This window comes from Caretta caretta, chromosome 2 (assembly GCF_965140235.1).
Source record: "Caretta caretta isolate rCarCar2 chromosome 2, rCarCar1.hap1, whole genome shotgun sequence".
NCBI classification, from domain to species: domain Eukaryota; kingdom Metazoa; phylum Chordata; order Testudines; family Cheloniidae; genus Caretta; species Caretta caretta.
In genome coordinates, this window is record NC_134207.1 from 207,779,930 (window position 1) to 207,802,589 (window position 22,660).

General features: G+C 36.5%; 1 protein-coding gene across 1 annotated transcript in view; it reads left to right on the forward strand.

Moving 5' to 3' along the window:
- The window catches only part of SKAP2 (src kinase associated phosphoprotein 2), a 151,979-nt gene extending 129,554 nt beyond the window's left edge, over positions 1 to 22,425 (forward strand). The window contains exons 10-13 of the mRNA XM_048838440.2: positions 1,304 to 1,378; positions 9,580 to 9,692; positions 19,211 to 19,312; positions 19,710 to 22,425. Coding sequence (XP_048694397.2) covers positions 1,304 to 1,378; positions 9,580 to 9,692; positions 19,211 to 19,303 — 281 coding nt within the window. The 3' untranslated portion in view covers positions 19,304 to 19,312; positions 19,710 to 22,425. The remainder of the gene's footprint in view (positions 1 to 1,303; positions 1,379 to 9,579; positions 9,693 to 19,210; positions 19,313 to 19,709) is intronic.
- Positions 22,426 to 22,660: the final 235 nt, after the last annotated feature.

Below are 22,660 nucleotides of genomic sequence, written 5' to 3' on the forward strand. Positions count from 1 at the left end.
GTGTAATGTGATGTGTATGAATGAACCTATACGTTTACAAAGTTATTCATCCAAACCAGACATGATCACATGTTCAAACTGAAACTCACCCTCCTCTCCATCATAGAATGTTATGAAATTCTTACATAATCTGCTTGTGAAGAACATTTTAAAAGCTATGACTTTTATACCCATTGTTTATTAACAAAATATCAGATTAGTAGCTGTAATGGGTCCCTGGTACTTAAAAGCAAACATACATATTATATTAGTACACAATGTGTTAAATAGCAGCAAAGGAATTAGACATGCCTGAAGTGCAGTTCTATTCTGAAAAGTGGCTGTGTCAATATAATACCTAGCGAGGGGATCTTTGTTGTCAGCTGTGCTGCTATAGTGACTATGATAAGGTTTTGATTTTTAATTCATTTTACTCCTACAAAAAGAACACAGCTATGATACAGATAGTTAAAGTCCATTCCTTTTTATGAATCATCAACAGAATTGTAAACTAAGGAGTTTATTGTCCTTATATGAAGCAGAGCTTGTATCTGGGACGGGGAGGGTTCCACCTCTGTGTTGGCAAAATAACAGGGTTGAGGGGCTAGCAGGGCTCCATCAAGCTCTCTTCTCCTCCCTCCCAAGCCATGGAGGAAAGCACAATTAGTTGGTACAGTCTGAGATTGAATTAACATGGACTGTTCCCCCACCCATGCCCAGGTTATATATAACCTTCCCCCCCTCCCTTTTAGTGGTTCCCATAGTCTGCCACAGTAGGTGGAGCCACTGAAAACAGGGCAGCCATGCTCCCATTGAGCAGGCAGGAGCCAATGTGGTTGCATGGCACAGCAGAGGCAAAGAAGCCCCATGTCTCCTGTGGAACCCCCAACTTTTTGCAGAGGTATGGGGCAGCGACAGTCACACCCCTCTGATGTAAGAATGAATAGGAAAGCCTGAATTTTCCCTAGCCTGGAATGATTGATGTAGCCGGGGAGGATGGGACCCCAGTTCTGATTGTTCTAGAAGCCATTGAGAGACTACAAAGGGGGAACCCCAAAATGCCACTTTCAGAGTCACTTTTCAGAGTCAAAGATGAATTCAGCAGTTCCTAACTGAGTTTTTAAAAAGAGAGCTATCAGAGTGGTTAAAAACAAAAAACAACCAAGCCCTCAAACTTGTGTGGCAATATGAAAACAGAAGAGTTTGGCTCCCAGTATTTACATTTTAGAAATATAGATAGTGTGATTGATGAACTGACGTGGGCTGTAATTACTGTCAGTTAGTGGGTTCCTTCAGCATTTCATTTGTAATTGTCTATTTGCAGAGGAAGAAGAGAGTGCTCCTCCAAAGACTGAAGAGCCAAAGAAACTGAGCCAAGGGAGCACTAGCAATGTTTCAGGTAATTAAAATGTTTTTCTTTCTTCTGCAAATATTTCTCTACTTTTCTTTTCCAATCTTTGCCTTTTGCTGTTGTAAATAATGTTTTCCCAGCTTCAAAAAGTAATCTGTTTCATCTGGGTATTTTATGGCAGTAAAACTGCTTAGCACCATTTAGGATGCATGAAAACCACTTGAGAAGGATTTATAAAGTAAGCCAATTTATACAAGGTATTCCTTCCTGAATTACCTTGTAATGACTCAATTAGCTTTCATTTCTGCACAAAGGAGATTTAGTTGCATAAATTAGCTTATCATCATTGAGGAAGTGTCACTGCTAAAGGACAGTTTATAGATACAACATGCAGTTGCTGTCAAACCTATAAGAATATAATATAGACATCTGTGTATACTTTGTGCTTGAGCAGAACAGACTTCTGCCATTCAGAGACTAACAGGGGACAACAAGTTGCCCAGGGGACTGCCAATGTAGACATCTCTGAAAAGGTCAACTTGACACAGGCTCTGACAATCGACCCAGAGCTCTGTCTTCTTTGATAAAAATCAGATAAACTTAAGACCGCTAATTGATCTGCAGCCTGTTTAAATGTTGGCCATGCATATCTTCATTGCATATGATTATCACAGAAAGCAAATGAATTGGATAAGAAATGCCAGAGTCCAGTGACAGCAGCAAAAAAATTGGAAAAGGACACAAATGCCCAGGAAGGCTAAGAAGGATATTGTCTCTGCCTCCACTTGGCAAACTGCCCTTGTGCTAATTGTCACTGGGACTGGAAAAATAACTGCATATACTACGTAAAGTCACATGGATGGACAACTTTTCTCGACTGCAAGACATTTCCAGCTAAGGTAAAAACAAGATATATCCCTGCCTCAAGGGCATGGTCCTTTTGATAAACCATCACTTTTTTGACCAGAAAGTAAGGAAGACTTGCTTCTTATCAGGCCTTTACACCTCTTCACAGCTAAATGTCGGCCAGCACCAGATTTGCCATGTCGTAACTGTGTCCTGCAGTGTAATGCAGTCTGGGGTCACCTTCCTCCATCAAATATACTGCACATCACTCTTCCAGTGCTGTCAGGGAAAGGGTGGATAAGGAGTGTGTGTTCAGGAAGTAGCTTTGCAGTACTCTTCCTATTGCAACATGTGGAAAGGAAACAGGGGCCTGATTTCCTGACCCATACAGGAAAGCAGGAACAGGTTGCAGTAAAATGTTTTGGTTTCCTTTTCTTGGAAAGGAAATGAGGACTGGGTCATCAGATGTTGTTGGCATTGTGATCTACTAACAATCACTCATAAAACAACACGACTCAATGAAACCTTAGCATTAACAGTCATTTAGACATGCCAATAATTATAATACTGGATAGGGTCAATCCAATTATGAAGTGAGCAACAGATGTTTGTTATTCTCATAAATATTTCAGCTCAAAGAAACTTTATTTTGATAACATCCTCTAGTATAACCAAAATATTAGCACCTTAGTTTATGAACACAGCAATCCCCATTTTTATGAGAATAGCTCTATAAGTTTAACTAGGGTTTGTACAATATCCTTGAAATAAAGCACCATAATAATTCTCCCCAGACATGAAATTCATTTCAAGTAATAATTTTAACACTTGAGCATAGCACTAACCTCTGTTCTTCCCTAAACAATTAAATATATGATACAAGAAGTTTGCCATGTAGGGCAGTGAGTTGACAAGGGTATTTCTCTCTTTCAAGGCATCACATCACATGAACTTCTAACTTATTCAAAAATGTCTGATGTTTTTCCAACAAATAATACACACAGAATATGGTACCTAAATCTCAATCAGTCTCAAGCATTACAAGAAAAACGATACTTTCCTTACCATCAGTAACTCATCTTCTGCACTTAACTAATTTTTCCTCTAATTATCTGTTCGAGTGAGTAGGTATATATTATGGAGAGATGCTAGACTTCCATTATGAACTCAGCTTTGGTACACATACATCTTAACTTTTCCAGAACTAAACCATTTAATCTATAATTGAACCTAAGGGATCTTCTGTCAGGCTAAAATTTTTCTAGTAAATTTGAAGCAACTCAGATAAAGCATTTTGGAGATATGAGGGCAAAAAACTGAAAATCTCTTATCTTGAAAGCTTTCCTAGCTTTTTTTGTCTCATCTTAACGCCCAAGCAGTTTGTCTACAAAATCTAAATTTGTATAATCTGCTGGTTTTGATGAAGACTGGTGCCTTTAACTAGTCTTGCATTATTGGTAGAGTGATTTAATTACCAAACCAGTTTTCACATCCATTATTGGTTTCATAAACTTAATAAACTGTGTGTTGCCTTGATGTAGATAGCTGTGATTGTGGAGTAGTAGGGACCAAAAGAAGTGGCAGAGCGAGAATTCAACCAGATGCTGGATTGAAGAGAGGGGGCTGAAAGGACAGAGCTGTGGTGGGAGAAATGCGGGGGCGGGGGAATATAGAAAGGAAACTGGACCCATCTTGTTGTTAACCCCTGCTCCCCAAATAAATCCGGTAAAATTATTTTACCATGCTTCTTTATCTTATCATTCTCTTTCCCTGACGTGGATAGCTCAGTGGTTTGAGCATTGGCCTGCTAAACCCAGGGTTGTGAGTTCAATCCTTGAGGGGGCCATTTAGGGATCTGGGGCAAAAATTGGGGATTGATCCTGCTTTGAGCAAGGGGGTTGGACTAGATGAGGTCTATTTCTATGAGGTCCTCCTGAGGTCTATTCCAACCCTGATATTCTATGATTCTATGATAGCACGAGTGAGAGAAAGGGCCCAGGAAGAAGGAAGCCATGTGCATTCTTGTACATTCTACAGGAACATCAGAATAACTGAAAACCAAGAGATGGTTTGTGTCCTCAGACACCACACACCATCACAGCAGAGAGTCTGAAAAGTGAGAAGGAAACTAACTGGATAACCATATCTTACTTTTGTTAAGACTAATTGTACACTACTGTGCTATTTATTCTGAACTTCACCTGTCTTTACATCATTAGAGCTGACTACAGTACACATGCTATTTCTAAAGACCATAAACAGTGGTCCCAAAAAGGGCAGAATTTTTGCATCTCTTCACCAAAAGAAACCACATTCCCAAAATGGGACAACTCCCCAAAAGTTGATGGTGCTGTCATGCTATGAGATGTAGCCTAAACATACGTACTAGTAGTTATATCTGGTGCTGTGAACCTCTTAAGAGCCAGAATAAAGTAACTTATACACCAGAGTTGCAGGCTGCCTGAGGATCACACCTATATATCACAGTCATTTATGTACAAAGCCAAGGTACTATAAATGAGAAAAAATGCTGGTGTTCCTTCTTCCCACAGGGAAACTAGCCAGATAAAGTGGGATTAGTAAATTTAAGATACACAACTGCAGGCTCTGCTAACTTCTTAAAGATTTACTCAAAACCCCCTTTACAACAGAATGAAAAATGTCTATCTTATGTAGAGTGGGAGGTCAGTGGAGATAAGGGCAGTGTTAAATTTATTTTAATGACCTGATGTGTGCATTTGTATACTTTCTAATGTTAATGTTTTTAAAAGGTGTAATCTTATTCTGAATTTCCAGACTTTCTAACCTTTCTCTTTGAGACTATTATATCGTGCTCATAAAGTTTTTTTCCTTAACTATCTAGTTATTTACAACCCTAAATCCCGTTTAACAAAGTTTAAAGTTATGTGTGTGTGTTTGCATCGTGTGTGTGTAATATATTTGCCAAACTTTTGCCCAAGCCAACCCACCTTTTATTTCTTCCATCACAGACATAAGGCACAAATAGCTCTTTTCTAGTTTATTTGAAGGCAGATCAGAGGTTTGAACCCTTCTATAATCAGTAAAATCTATGTTGAGCCAGAAGAGCTGATTTGTTGTTGCAGAATGCATTTACAACAATAATTTTTTCCTAGTTTTTTTTCTGACACCTTTCATATTTTTGGTATTATGAGCATTAACACAAAAATGAGTAATAAATTGCCAGTATCTTACAGCATGCAGATAATCCCCAGGTTAATCACAACAACTACCATATCTAAAAGATCCCAGAATCTATGTCCAATACAAACTACTCAAACTTGCAATGTATCCTGAAGGCTAGCAAACTTAGGTCCTGGACCAGCAAGGTCCATCCATCAGATATGTCCTGACACTGAGGATAGGTAACATTGCTGACCACAGATGATCACAGCTACTTAATGAGAACATTATGGGCAGGGTGAAGTCTCTAAAATGCCAGGACCCACAGCCATGTATGGCTTTGGCTGTTAAAACTAAGCATTAATTTGAACTTGGAAGAAAAAAGGAAATCTATGTAGTAGGACAATATGTTAGACATCTTAGTACGATGCTCTCAACATATCTAATACCACAAGAAAGTGAGCTGCAATGAATCCCCTGTGTGGTCTTCAAGGAAAGCTCCAAGTAGACAGCGTTACTGTAATCCAATCTAGACATGAGCAGGACATGGATAACAGTGGTCAGGTGCAGACCTGAGAGAATATATTGCAAATCTGGCAAGTGGTGGTGGGGGAAAGGACCAAAACCACAACATTCTTGCTTACTGCTGCTACCTGGGGAAATAGAGACCCAAAAGAACCCCGGATTGTGGACACCCTTGACAAAGTATATTTCATTAGCAAGAGCAAATACATCTTCAAGCCATTTCCCCTACCCTCTAGCACTACCGCCTTCGTTTAGGCCTTGTCTCTGTCTGAAATCAGGGAAGTAGGGAGGCTGCGCTATTTGGATCTTATGAAGAGTTGGTTCTCATCAGCACATAAGACAAAAATGTCTGTGTTCTCCATCAGCCCCTCTCACACCCTGGAAAAACAGGTATGACTATGAAACTTTGAGGAACCCTTCACAAGGGAGTTTTCAAAACTGTTGGGCAGTTGCTTATCAAACAATTGTCCTGGAATGTGAGCTGCCTAACTTTGTATTTCCCCACCACAATCTGATCCACCCTTGCCAAATGCAGCTCAGCCACTCCCTATGATCAATAATATCAAAGGCAGCTGATAGATTCAAAATGTACACCTGAACCTGCATCCCTTGTTCACATGAGTAAAGGCTACAGGATCAGGCCTTCTGCATAAGATAGACATTCTCTTTATTTTAGCAATATTTATAGACAGGATATATAGCATTTTAAAGGAATTAGATATCTCATCTTTAAGGCACAGTACAATGGTGACAACACTGGTTTCATAATTGAGATGTGAGAAAATGTGAGAGCATATCAGTAATCCAGGAATGTAATGTTACTGATATCAGGAACATATGCACCACCAACCCCATTGATACATAGGCTCCTGATGGCAAGTCACTGATCTGTTTTCCTGTCTTCAAAGTGTTTAAAAAGTGGGAAAAGAAAGTCAGCATCATTTCCTTACTATCTCTCTGCCACATTTTTGTTCACCAGGGTCACCTGGCTTTCCTTTATCCACTTCTCCAAATAAAGGCTAAAGACGCAAGATGGTCCTCTCTCATTTCTGAAATCAGGTCAGAACTCAGAACTTAGCATAAGTCTGTAAACTAGGGGCTGAGCAATAAAAGGTTTTATATATATTTTAGAATGCAATGTGAGTTTATTACAACATCCCTCTCTGTATCTTTCTGTGTGGTGCAGGCACTGTAAACAATACTAGCTCCATCTTTTAATGAAGCCTGCTTTGCTTGAAACATATTGCTTCTAAGGATATGTCCATACTTAACATTATACAAGTGTGACTATGCACATACTTAATCAGACACACTTGTGGTCATAGTGGAGCAAGGAGATTCCAGTTGTTAATTTTTCACGTCCAGATTTCCCATCTGGAATTTACACACTACTAAGCCTGGGAGAATAAAGTAATTTAACAAACGTACACTGCCTTTTTTTTTTATTTATAATTTTTCATCCGCCTGGCCTACCAATTACCCTGGGATAAACAGCTCTCTTCTTATGTAGATTTCACATATGAGAGCACAGAACCATGGTTGGTCTTTGGGTAACATCATTGAGTAGCGATTAGCTTATTTTAAAATGCATCTTTTCCAGTGTTGCCAAGTCATTAGTTCAGTTGCATTTACACTCCAAGGCTTAATGAAATACTCGTGATGCTCATCGAGGGAGAGATGTATCTCACTCGCTGTGGGATCTCTTCTCCTGTCGATCTGCCCCATGTAACTCCCATTAATGTTAATAGGAATTCCACCAGGCTCCTCAATGGGAAGAAGAAACCCCAGAGGGATAAGTGTCACGTGTGAGAACTCGTAATTCACATTTGTGTAACTCTGAAGAACTAAGAGTTTTATTTGGTATATTAAAAAAAGACAGTTGGTCGAAAACTGCAACCAAGTTGCAACAAACCTCCTCAGCCAGAGCTTCAGTTTGCTTTAATAAAAATTGTACTGGGCATTATGTTCAATCAAGTACTGAAAGAATTACAGTATTAAAATATGGTAGCAGAGATACACTGTTCATTTTACCATCTTACACTATTCACTGAGTTTTAGATTCAGTGAATAATAAACTGACAGACAAGCTTGGTAGGGCCAAAACTTAGACCTTGCAAAAACTTTCAAACTGATTCAATCTCCTCCAGATGCCATATTGTCTAAACATCTACATTTAAAGAATAAACCACTTTATTACTAAGATTTTTTAAAATGGTATCTATATTTTGGTGCAATCATAGCAGAATTTGTGTGCTGCTAGCCTGAGTGCCCTCTAGTGCTATGTAATAGAAGTTAACCAATAAGCACTGTTTTATGTAAAGGATAAATAACAAATGGCAATCCATAGTAGTTTTAATTTATGTCAGAGTTGTCCAAATTCCTGCTTATGTCAGTAATGACATCTGAAAGTGCTAGCCCACAGACTGAAGTAAATAAATGGAAAGCAGCTCTTCTTGCTGCTGTAGGAAACACTGGAACTAAAATCAAAATGTTTGCAAAATAGAGAACACTAACATCAACAGAAAAATACTTTTAGAAAATAGAGTGTGGCAATTTCTCCTATTTATTACCTGATATTTTAGGGGGATTTTTTTCTTGTAATAAACATAACCAATCATGATTAAATTGTGGCCTATCAATAATAGCCTAGAGTGCTAATAATATGCAAAAGTGACTGGTACATGTTGGAATAACCAGCAAGCCTGCAGTGCAGGGATCATATAACAAAACTAAGATGACAGCCTTGATTCAGCCAGTTCAGTGATATTTATGTTATCAGAAGTAAAAAATAGTTTTGCAGTGTTGTAAATTGTTAGTACATATTCTGTCTGGTTAGTGTATACACAATGTAACTGGTCATCTTATTGGCATTGCTTACATTCTTTGTGAGTTAACTCATCAAACTCCATTTTCACTGAATTAAAAACAGGAAATCGTTTGTAGTGTAACAGAAGTGTCCAGTGTATTTAACCACGTTTAAGTTCTGTGTTCCAACAGATGTACTCTGTATGGTAAGCGTATGGCAAAGCATTTATTACTCTGTTATTGCAGTATTAGGGAGCAAAGAGTGCTAAATAATCAATCAGTTAATGGTCTGTATGGCAGTTTGAACACAGCACATCCATTGTGCTTATGCTGTTAGAAGGATGAGCTTATGACTATAGTGTATGTTGCATGTTTAGCCAGAGCTTAATGTCCTAAGCTGAAGCTGACACAAAATATTTTAGAAATGCTGCTTCAGCAAACTCTTTCAAAGTTGCTATAATATTTCAGCAGTAACAACCAAAGATTATATGAAAGACTCTCGGAAAAGGGAAAATCTTGTTGAAAAGAAAAAGATGTGCAGCACAAAATGCTTACCATTGGCTTGTTCTCACAGATTTTATTAATTATACTCCAGCATTGTACCCTTTTCAAGTTAAGATGCAAACATGGCTTGCTAGAAATATATCAGTAAAGAAGAGCTGGGTGCTGTAAGATGCAGCTGCTGAATGCTTTGAGAACCTGTAGCTGCATGTTTTGTGTGACACAACTGTTACCAAATGTAGGGTTCACATGTTAAACTGGTTTTCCGCTTGCTTTTTTTGTGGGCGTGTGGTGGGGATTCCTACAGTGAACATGGAGAAATGTGTTCTAGCCCATCATCATTTGGTGTGTGAAGATTTAATTACTACCTTTGATGATAAAAGATCACAAATGCTGGAAGGTTTAATGTATACTTTTTTTTTCTTTCCCAGGGGATAAAAATACCAATTATGCTAATTTCTACCAAGGTTTGTGGGACTGCACAGGAGATGTTTCTGATGAGTTGTCATTTAAACGTGGTGATGTTATCTACATTCTCAGCAAGGTACAGTATGCTACTGAGAGTAAATTGGTGTAAGAAAAGAGTAATATATTCCTACAATCCTGTTTGGGGGGGGAGGCGGAGGAGGGACTGGCACTCCCTTTAGACCCTTTGTTAGCAATCCTACATTCACAGTAATGAATTATTTTGTCAAATGAAATATAATCACATTTAAAACATAACCATGTAACAGGAATCAACTTAAAAGTACGTTTATCTGTTCATTTAATCTTGGCTGACATCCCCTAGCTAATTTAATAGAAGACAATGTGCTTACTCTAGGTAAAAGTTAACCTTGTAGGGTAAACTATATTATGTTGTGTGTTATGGTTTTTACTTCCTCTTCCTTTATATTCTTGTGTGTCCTGATTCTGGTTTTCTGGGCATCTTGCTACCGGAAACAGTTTGTTTTTAGAACTAGGCTTTCATCTTTTTGTATACACTGCAGCTGTTCTGACGATTTAGGCTTTGTGTATGTTTGTTCTGACAGATTCAGGCGATTTTTAATTCACCACTTTTTCCTGTTTGCTTAAAAAAACCCACAGAGGTAAAGGCAGGTTTTCTGTTCCAATATAATGTCATGCATTAAGCTCGCAGTCGTGTTTTATTATAAGGTAGGTTAATTTGCCTACCTTTTAAAAACAATAATGGGACAAAATCCTTTCCTTGTATGCACTTACACAAAGCTCACTGAAGTTTACATATGAGTGCGTCTGAGAGTAAGAAATGTTCTCTGATTCTCATGTATAAATATCCTCAGTAAATAAGCTGAATTTTTTTTTGTAGCAGCACTTGTCAGTTATGTTCCTTCGCCCACAATTGCCATTTAGTACGATGCTGAAGACATTGGGGCTCATTTAAACCCTTTCTGTACTTGCGCATGGAAATCATAAGTAACCCCATGAAAGCTGCAGTACTCTTTCTGTTAGTTTGAAACTTTCATCACTATTGCTTTAATTCTTCTTTGATTCATTTAACGGCAGTGTTTTTGGATAATGAATCTGTTCTGTTTAAATAACTTTAAGATTTATGGTTGGAAAGATAGTCATATATGAAAATATAGACAATGTATTGCTAATGATGATGTGACCATGTGCTTTTTTTGAGGTATTTCATTGTCGCTTAAGCTAATAACTGAATTACATTACTAGAGGTAGGATAAGGCTTTCTGGTAGGGCAGACTTCCATTCAGTTGTGAAGATCAGTACTCCTTAACAAACATAGAAAACGATAAGCAAGCAATTCAGTTGTACACATCAGCTTCCTTTTACTATTGTCTAATGCTGCAAGGGGCTAATTAAAGCTTAACCTCCCCACCTGACAATTAACAATTATTTACCCCTCTCCTACAGATAGTCTGAATGAATTCATTTTAAAAATGAGAACAGAGGGAGAGAAACAGTAGCTTAATCCATCCAATCCCTATCAACCCTCTCCGGGTTGTGCCTTGATTAATGCATATTCAGTCCTTGAGACTGGCCGGCTAATTTCTCCAGATGTGTAGAAGCTTTCTGGGGAGGGGTGATTTTTATACCAAAACAGAGTCTACAGAATTCAGTCTCATTTCACTTAGGGACTGTTTATAGCTTTTTCAGAAAAATGAGTTTTGGACACTACTGTCAGCTCTGAATTTAGGCTCCTTGGAGGTGAAGTGCCAGGGAATTATCCATCTAGCCTTCCACTTTATTCAATTTCAAGGTCTGTCTGAGCATTACTAACCAGACAAAGGGTTTGTTAAGAATCAGCCAAGGTAAAAAGTAATCTAGAGCACCCTAAAATTGGTAAAGGCTTTTCTGCAACAAATATTTCTTAATCGAGTAGAGTAATACTTGGCTTTTGCGGCAGTGGTATGAATCTTGGGCAATTTTTTAATTTTTTTACACCATCTAGTGGTTAAAAATGAGAGATGCAGTTGCTGACAGTAGGTAATGTGTGTAGATCCAAAATGGTGTCATAAATTCAATTCCAGCTTGATCCTAGCTATGGCGTATTACTTTCCTATCATATGTCAGCTAGGAATCATGAAGCAGTCTTGTTTTGCTGATAAGGAATTAAGTGCAAGTGTTACATGTTGTGGGAAGAATGCAATATTAAGAAAAACATAGGGTATTTGTGTAAGCACAGAATATTTGTTTTATTGAGAAATTTAAATCTCATGAACTTGACAAAATATGTATTTGTAGCTTCCACCAATACGACTTTTACATCTTCTGCGAAAAATTTCTTTTCACATACTTTCTACAGTGCCTAATAGAAGTCTGAACAAGACTTTTTTTCTCTCAGTTCAGTATTAATATAGTGTAATGGAAGCAATTTTGTTCTGACTTGGAAAATTGTAGCATTTTTACATGTTAAAGAGACAATGAAAATAAGATGACAATACATAACAGCAGAGGTGATTCTAGTTTAAGTGCACCTAAGGAAAATAATTATGGTTTCAGTGACACAACATTGATTATTTGTAATTTATTTGCTAATGTAGCTAAACACTACAGAAGGCCAAATCCTGCTTGATGTACTTATGAGTACTCCTGTTGAAATCAATGGTGCCCACTACAACCTTGATCCTGCAAACACACATGTTAGCAGTAACATTCCTGAACAAAAGTAGATTTCCCTCTTTTTAACATTGAGCCCTGAAATCTAACTGAGCTACCTTCCCAGTCGGGCGCATTTTTGCAGTTTTAACCTTTGCACCTAAGTAATAATGCATCTACCTGTTCTTAGCATATAAGGAGAATATGTAGTTTTTTGCTGCAAACTTTTACTGTTAAGTATTTCTTTAAAATGTTGAGAGTTTTTAAATAACAGAATTTTTGAACAAATGCTTCATAACACATCTTGATAGGTAGTCAGTTAGCTAAAAAGATTACCTTTAGCTGATTACAATGAATCTGTCCAGATATACACTCATGCTGGTATCATGTTAAAATTTGTATTAGTTCTCTTGAGTGTGTGTGAGTGTGTCTTTTGTCATATTTATCCTGTTTTATTCAACCTTCAGAAATTTGTACTTCCTTCCCCTCCTGCCCCACGAAAAAGTGATACATTTACAGTCAAAGCTTCATGGAGATTTTTTTCAATTAAAAATTGGCTCATGTAAAAAGCAAATATTACATTAGAAATGCAATACTTTTGTGGCCCAGTCTGCTAAGTACTGAACGTCCTCAACTTCCATTCAGTTGTGGGCTCTCATTTGGTTTCGAATTCCTATCATAGATGGGAAAGCAAACTATGATGTGTCAGTTCTTTTAAATACTTTACCATAAATCTTATTTTGTGTATAACAATTGGTTTAAAATATAAAGCAAAGCATGGGTGATTGAATAACTATATTTTTTTTAAGTTGGGTATACCTTGGATTCAGAATGTGTACACAGTTAACATATTTGTGGCAGTTGCATGATTTTCTAGCGAGAATGTTTCATACTGGAAAGCTTCATAATTTCATCAGCCAGATGCAAATGATTATGAGGCTGTGCTGAGTTTATTAGCAGATCCCTGCATCCTTCTAGTTGTCCATTACCATATAACAGTATTCTGGACTCATACACTGTGTACGTCTTTCTGATCTTTAACCTCTTTTCATACCAACCAGATTTATACATTTATATCTTTAAAAGCAACAAATAACATTAACTAGAAAGACAAGTGTCATATCTCAGCCAGAATTGCTGAAATTATACCCATTTCCTGTTGTTAATTCAGTGCATGCCGATGCTACTCATGTAAGTATTTATTGTCCATAGGAATTTCATCCACCAGTTAACCCTTTGCTTTGAGGACCCTGGAACTTTTGCTGAGTGTAGAGCAAGGATTCAGTATTCAGATTTCTGTACGCCATGTTTAACATCTGCAAATGCTGTTAACAAAGTGTTGATGTTAACAAAACTAAACAAAAATAACCACCTCAGGGTGCACCTTTTAACCTGTAAAAAGAAAAGGAGGACTTGTGGCACCTTAGAGACTAACACATTTATTTGAGCATAAGCTTTCGTGAGCTACAGCTCACTTCATCGGATGCATGTTTCTGAATGCATCCGATGAAGTGAGCTGTAGCTCACGAAAGCTTATGCTCAAATAAATTTGTTAGTCTCTAAGGTGCCACAAGTCCTCCTTTTCTTTTTGTGGATACAAACTAACACGGCTTCTACTCTGAAACCTTTTAACCTGTGTTTTTGTTTAATCAAAATACAAAGAAACATACTAGTCTTATGAGCTCAGATCACTGTCTATGAAAATATAAATACAGCACAATAGTGGAATGTTTTCTGACAAGTACCCTGCATCAAGTATAGGGAGAATACACTTTTTAATAGTTACATGGAAGACACTATGTATATGGTGGTAAAATATGGATTATTTTTGTTAGACCATTACCTTATCATAATGAAAGCTGTATTTGTTGAAAATTTAGTTCCATGTGCTCATACTACAATGTAAATTATCCTTTTTCCATTTGTTTAGGTGTATGTCTTATACAAAAAAGGAAACCTGCTGTATAATGGTTAAAAAATAAGATAAGGGTAAGGACCTAGAAGTGTGGGGTTATCTAATCCTGACCAGGTCAAAAGTGATTCTCGTTCTGTACACTTACCTTTATTAATAAGAACGTAACATTATCTGTCTCAGGAGGAAATATTTTTGACATTATGATTTGAGATGCATATAAAACAGATTTTCATTTCTCCGAAGATGTTTTCAGATACCAATTTTGATTTTTAAATTCAATTCTGTTCACTTTTATTTGTACCGTAACTTTTAAATTGATTTATATTTCATTATGTCATGTCATTAGCTAATAATGCTTCCATATAATAAATCTGAGGTTTATATTCCTTAAAAAAACTATTTTTTCTGCCTTAAAACAACTCTGCTATATGTGAAGAAGTCTCATTCAGTTATCTAAAGCATTTGTCGCTTTCTGCCAAAAATGCTCTCCAGTCAATCACATATCATTCAGCAATTACACCAAAGAAAGTTCTAAAATTTTCCAGATAGTCTGAATCTCCTGGGCAAATTAGAGGTGATTTTAAATATTATCTTGCCAAAATTAGCCGCTAAGACATTCTTTAAAAATGTCCTCCCTACCTCCAACTCCCCTGTTAATGGGGGCTACTTATTTAACCATAGCCCGGTTAAAAATAAATTCTTCGTCTCAATTTAAAGTTTAAAATCTGTAATTGTTAAGAAGTTAGTTTCATTAGTAGTATGGAAAACAGAATCATTTGTAATCCACACGTTCATTGTTGTTTTCCATGTATTGAAATACAAGGATGATTTTCAGAAATCTTCACTTCAGAAGAGAAGACACACTACAAGTATTCATAGATTCCAGGGCCGGCAGGGACTATTGTGATCTTTCTAGTCTGACCTCCTTTGTAACACAGCCAGAGAACTTCCCCAAAATGATTCCTAGGGCATCTCTTTTAGAAAAACATCCAATCTTGATTTAAAAATTGCTAGTGATGGAGAATCCACCATGATGCTTGGTAAATTGTTCCAACTGTTAATTAACCTCATTGTTAAAAATTGACACTTTATTTCAGTATTAAACAATACAGGTCCAGTCACATGAGGTGCCAAATGCCCTCATCCCTTGTTGAAGTCTATAGAAGTTGAGAGAGTACTAAGCATCTCTTAGGAGGCTCTCAGGTCTGCACAGGATCTGGCCCTTAGAGGCGGAGTGAGAGAACTTCCTGCAAAAATGTTGCATTTCAAACATCTCTTTTTATGGGAATGTTCCATACACTAAAAAATAATTGGAGAAAAATATACAAATATACATGAAAGTGGCTAGCGTGTTTCCATTGAATGTGCTCTACCAAACTGCAATAACCTTGTAGGCCTAGATCCCTTAAAGTCTAAAGCACATGCTTGTCTTTACACATTGATGTTGGGGGTAGGGAGCAGTAGGCAGGGGCATCTGTACACAGCATACACAATTAAGAGCATAGGCGTTTGTAGGATCAGGATCTTTGTTTTGTTGTTACCTTTATACACTACATAGAGAATGAATGTGTAGGCAAAAATAGTTTTAATTTTAAATTAGCAGCTTTCTTTCCTTCTTTCTTTCAACGGGATGCAATCACTTTGTTGCTTAATCAACATCTGTAAAAAACAAAAATCATCACCCACTGTATATCAGAATGAACAATGAAAATATAAGAGCAGTTTAGAAAACGTTTAACTGTTCCTTACGGTTACCTTCTTGTTGTATTTGGAAAGGATTTTTCCCCTTCTCTCCCCCCATCTCCCCCGCCCCACGCATACTATGTGCCTTGTGAAGCAATTCATTTTGCAGTTATTGAATTTCTTCGGAGTGTTATTTTCATACAGTAAGCATCACAGCAACTCTGGATCTTGATAGCATTTCTACGTAAGGAGAAAGAAGCTTTGTGTTAGTAATTACCTAACATTGTCAGGAGCTGACTGCAGGCCTCTTGCTAGTGATAACAGAATAACTACATAATATAGCTTTATAGCACATGATTAATAGAAAATAATTACACGTCCTACAAAGGGACACAATATTTCTTATAAATTGACTAGAATGGTTTCCTGTAGATTAAAGGACTCTTCATTATTTTATCAGTCCTTCTGAAGTATAGTCACTTGCCTCTGTTAGCGTTGATGGTAGGAGCTGAATGCAGTGAGGGATACCAGATGGTAAGCTTTCTCAGACCTGAGGTCCTACTTGCTAATTGCGGGATACCATGCTTCTTAACTTTTAAGAGTACATATTATCTATTCTAACCGGATTCAGTTTCCTCTGCATTTTTAAACTATTCTCTGTTTCCCACAAATGTGGATTTTAGTCTTTATTTTATTCCATGCCTGTCTTATACAGCAATAACAGACATATGGGACCTCAAGACAACACTGAATCAATTGCATTATTTTGTCACTGTAAGTAATTTATCATTGATAACAATAGGAGAAACAATATCTCAAATTAGATTTTGTACATGGGTGTGCAGGAAAGTGAGCTTTGGCAGTATTTAGAGAGAGACGTACATTCATTAACCAGTTTAAAAGACAGACTTCTACGTAGTGATGATCTGAAACCTGAGCTGAAATTATTATATTCTTGGTAACCAGGAAACTTTATTATATTTTTATTCCAACTTCTATGGACTGCAGATGGTTTAATTGGGATTCATGTTGCTCTAGAGGCTCATGCAAAGAATAGTAATGATAAAGTAAAAGCTTCTGTGTTGCAGTCTTGTCTATATGGTCTAATGGCTGCAATGAATCCATAAATTAGCTTACTAGACTGTTACATCACCATCCATTTCATCTTATCACTTAGCTTCACACAAGAGCATTAAATGGCATATTACTAAATAGCAAGAAATGGAAAGTTTTCAAAAAGCAACATGTTTGTAATTTAAATTGAGCCATCTGAATAGCTTTTTAAAAGTTCATGTGGTATCAAAGTTCACACAGTGTCTTTAAGTGAAACATTTTCAAGCAATAATTTAGCCACAACCTTTTTCTGTGCCATTTGTTATAAGTGGTTTAATGACCACTTAACTAAGCCTCTTCCCTGATCTCATGTATTGTTTGTTTTTGGTGATGTCTAGTAAAACTTGCTTAATCAATCTTTCTTGGGCTCACTTCATGAGTTACACGGAACGGCTTAAAGTATGTTGTTGCTTTTTCATTAGAAAGATTTATGGGTGAAAATCCTTTAGCATAGGTGAGTGCTGGCATCTTGAGCAATTACCACTTTTCAGTCTAGAGATAGTTTGTATACTTAAGCAGCATAGTGTGATATATATGTATATACACACACACACACACACACACACACACACACACACATGCAGAAAAATATAAAATGTATTAAACAAACAAGCTGAGCTGGAACATTTGTGCCATTGATGTGAGAACACTTGCTTAACCTTTAAGGGTTTTGACTGTAATGTGTGCTTCATAACAATTCCTCTAATTCTCCGTAAAATGCCGCAGGGGATAATTCTCTGACTGGCAGCCTTATTCAGATTGCCATAGGCTTTTATAGACCAGGTAGCTCCCCACAATCCCTTACCGCAGAATGGAAAAGGAGATGGAATTCCTTCCCTAATTTCTCCCAGTCATGTGTTCTCCAGTTTAAACAAATGTCATGTCTGTCTTGGATTATTTTAACCTCTTATTCATTTTAATACTCTGTGTATCAGAGGATAGGACTTTCAAATGACCAGTATTCTATTTATCTTGGAGGAGAGGAGAAGGGAATCTGTTTAATCTGGGAATAGGATCTACCTGCACACACAACCCAAATAAATAAAGGGGATAATTAAGGGGTAGGAGGAGTGGGGTGATTGGTCATGTTTGGGGCCCTATTCTGTTAGCCACAATTAGAGTTGAGAGCCCCAAGCACTTTACAGGACCTTTAGAGAACTCCAGAATAGGCCGTGTATGTTAGCCGCAAGTTGATATAATTGAGGTTCTAATAAAAATCTGCTAACCCTTAAACTTCTGGCCTCCACTTGGCTGCTATGTCATAAAACATTTTAGCTACAGGCAAAATTGTAGCTCATGGTATCTCAACAGAACCATCAGTTCAGAAATCCTACAGCCTTTCTTTTCAAAAGAGCACTATAGCAGGAAGCAAATGTTGCTTATTATATATCTCTGTGTATTTTCTATTTTCCATGTTTGTTCCACCGTAATTATCTTACTAATCAATCAATTTTGAACAGGGTCTCTGTCTTAATAATGCCTCATGTGTAATTCTGTGTGTGTGCGTGCGCAATTTCAGCAGTTACAATTTATTGAACTCGTGTTAAAATTGATCTTAAAATATTTACCTCATAGGAAAAAAATCAAATTTGGATCCCACAATACTCTAACTCGGTATTGCTTTTTGGAAAATATTCTCTCTTTAAACTATTATAATTCATTTTGTTTCATATTTATCTCAATAAGCCTTAACAAATTTCAAACAAAAATACATTAGTCATCCATCAGACATATGAGAACTGTGGTAGGATTTTCTGCAAGGCTAAAGCAATGGTATACTTTGTCCATAAAAAGAGAATATGCATCAGATGTATGATGGCCTTCCTTTCATATTTGAGCAAAACATTATTTGAAATAATTTGATTGCAAGTTCCTTTAAGTTCAGTCTTGTGGTACTGAAAGAATTCCAGTCAATTTCCATACTTCAGTATTCCACTGTTGGATATTTGTGACAAACAATAGGATTTTATATAGGTTTTGGGGTGAAGAGCATTGGAGAAAGAGGAGATCAAGTGTGGTTTTTACCTGTTGCAGAGAAACATTGGTAATTTTTTCAGAACACTAATAAATATGCTGGTCCTTTTAAAATTTAATGTATTACTTTGCCTAACCATGCATTTTGAATGCCTCAAACAAAAGGATCTAATGTTTTGAATTTTCATTTCAAGCTCTTATAACTGTATATAAGAGGAAACATCCATAAGGAGTTTCATACAAACTCTATTGCATATATATCAGACTAAAGGTTAATATTGCATATTGTTTTCAATTAGGACTACGATAGATTTGGCTGGTGGGTAGGAGAAATGAAGGGAACCATTGGCTTGGTGCCTAGAGCCTACATAATGGAGATGTATGATATTTGAGAGCCCTGGGTAAGTACATTTTAATCCAATCTTCTCTGATGGTTTATATGTTCCCTTGTTCTCTGTTTCATAAGTATTTCTTTCCTGGAACCTTTTCAGGAGTTCTGTTGACAAATATATTTTGCCACAATCTTTATATTAAAGTTCAATTAAAGAAGCTCTGCTGGGTTTGTATATGAAATGAAAAATAACTATTGTGCTCGGAATAAGATGTATTCCATAACTAGCTTCCTTTTCTTTGTCCTTTCATAGAATCAAGTTTGCAAGCTTTTTAGTTAGGTTGGCTGCTTAATAGTGTGTGTGTGTGAGTGTGTCTACAGTTAGAAATATATGGAAAGGATAGATATTTGGGGTTTGTTGGCTTTTTGGCTAACCGTGTACTGTAAATGTCATTCTTCCTAATCAGGAGAATTCTGCAATTATAATCAAGAGTGACGTACAGCTGCACCTTTCAGACCTGATTTCCAAAATGCGAAGATTCAACTGTGTGAACTTGTTGTTTGATAGGTGTAATCAGACCACCACACCAAATATATTAAACATAAAACATTTTTTAATTTTTCTCCATTTCTGTACTACTTTATCATTAATCTTTTTGGGAAAAGTGCTCTGTTCAATCCTTTGTTGTATACCTAAAGTACTGTGACACTCAGTAGAAGATGTTAGTTAACATTTGATGCACAAGCAGCAAAGCTGTACCTGTTGCTGTTTTGCTGAAACATTAAGTGCACTTTGTAGTTATAGATATGTTCTGTTTAAATGGTATCAGATTTTTTTCTATGTAAATTTTAAATATTTAGCAACACCTTGACAGTATCAAATTATCATTCTCCTCATGTGGATTTTAATAGCATTAGCCTTTTGCTAAATTCACTTTAATGGGATTACAATGTATAATTCCATATAAAAAACAGGTAAATTCCTGTGCAATAATGCAAGTTTTAAAACTAACATGCTTCTAAAGAAACATTTTACATTTCTGCATGGTTTATTTCTTCATATAATTTTAGTATTTTTTATATAGAATAAGATTTATAGTCACAAAATAATATATAAGACCAGATCCTCAATTCATGTAAATCAGCTCCATTAAAGTCAGTAGAACTATATTGATTTACACCATATTATCTTTATTGTCAGACTTGCATCGTGAGAAATGTGGTCATGAGACTAAAACAGATATAGAATTGAAAATGATTATATTCTGGGTTGACAATACATGTATTAAAAAAAAACATCTGTGGATGATTCTTTGTCAGTGAAAGAGTCTATATACCTGTTGTGATATTGTTGAAGTTGGATGCTGTCATTGGGTCAATTCTGCAAACCTTACTTACGTAAATGATCCTTGCTTGCATAAGTAGTGCCGCTGAAGTATATAAAACAGCTTATGTGAATGCAGGTTATTGGCAGTCTTGACAGTATCAAATCCAGAATCTGAAGTCATTAAACACACCAAAAACACACACACCAAGCAAACATTTCATTTACACACACAAAAGCAGGACAATTCGGAATCAATACTTAAAATCCCCTGTACTACTTAAGTGCTGGATAGATGGAAGATCACCAACTATCTAGAGTCTCCAGCAGAGTTGGAAACAACCAAGGTTAGCCTTGTGATTTGTGAGACCTCAAGCTGCCAAAAAGGCAGGTAAAGCCAGTCTGCGAGTTGCTGAGCCTATGCAGGTCCTCAGTAAGCTGTTTGTGCTGTTTATGCATCAGGCTCGCCCTGAAAACAGGATGAGTTAAAAGGTAGTTTTTGTCTGTGTGTGCTTTAGACCACTAACGTTACTTTAGTTTACCTTTTGTTACACAAGACTACTAGGAGGAGTAAAATAGGGCAAGGTTTTATGGTTATTTTATAAACCTATATTGTTACGAAATGGTCATCCAAACCAGATAATCTGTGAAGCATTAAAATGATAGATTGTAAATTTAGATCTTTATTTTCTCAAGTGTACTTCTGGATTGTATATACAATGTGAACTGTCAATATTGCAAGAGCTTTTATCTCATTAACATGACTGCACAATAAATCCACATGCTGAAAAGTCCTCCTATTATACAATTCAGAAATTCACCACAACTGCTTTTCTTTTTGTAACAACTCTCTTTTGTCAAATACACAGTGTACACGCCAGTCACCTGTAAAATTGAATTAACAAAAGGAAAATCATCTGAGTTATACTAAATTTGATTTTTTTTTTTAAAAAAAAAGAGATACTTTTATATGCCAAGATTAAACCCACAGCAGATTTTTACAGCTGAGTTAAACCCCCTGAAATTAGTGGTCTTGTGCTGACAAACCCTGAACTACAGCAGCACTAGTGGGCACCACTGTTATATTTTGGTATCGTAATATAAAAAGAGAAGATTTTGCAATGGTTTGTCAGTAGATGGCAGCAGATTTTCATAGCATGTTGAACTGGTTGGAAGCCCTTCCCCCCACCAATGTGTGTTTTATGCACAGGCACATAATTTGCAACTTAAACCATTTGGAGGGCTTCTTTCTCTTTTCCTGTTAATCCAGGAGAGGGAGTCCTTAGCCAAATGATGAATAAAAGGCTTTTTGAGCTGCTTTTCCTGATGCTGGTGGCACAAATAGAAATAAAGCATCTTTTGTCCATAGTTCCTAGATCCTTTGTTTTTTCTCACTTCATACAATGTGAGAGGTTAGCAAACAAACTACATAAATATTCAAAAACTAGGATATTTTGAAACAGAGACCCATAACTCTGACCCAAAACCCTGACCTGAAATTTCTTGGAATAAACCAACAATGTAAAACAGAAAAAATGTTTACTTTAAATCTTTGCAAATACCATAACCTTTTTTGGATGAGACAGTTCCCATTAATATAACTTAAACAAAATTGGGTGTTAGAAAATATGCTTAATTGCTGTGTTTTTGTTGTTGACTTGGATTTCATTTGCTGTTCTGTGAACAGTAAGACAGCTAATTTTTTTCCAAAGGTGATTGTAAGTCATATTTTATAAAGCATTTTTATTTGATTATTTGCTCTGTGCTGAATTTGTACTATATTGCCATTAGATCTTACAGTAATGTTCCACTCTGCAAATTTTTAAGGTTCAAATAAAGTTTAATTGTTTGCAAACTGTTATGATGCTAATAATTCAACAGCCTGCTGTGTTACTAATGAAATTACTTTGTTATGATTAATTTGGAAAATAGTGTGTTGATTGTAGTAATTAAGCACAACAAGGTGAAGTAAATGATTCTAATGCCATCTGGCCTCCAAACTGAATGAAGAAATGAAATGGGGCTGTCATCTGAATTTATTCAGAGAAATAAGGGTAATATAAATGTCTTCTATAGCTGTAGCACCCAGACATA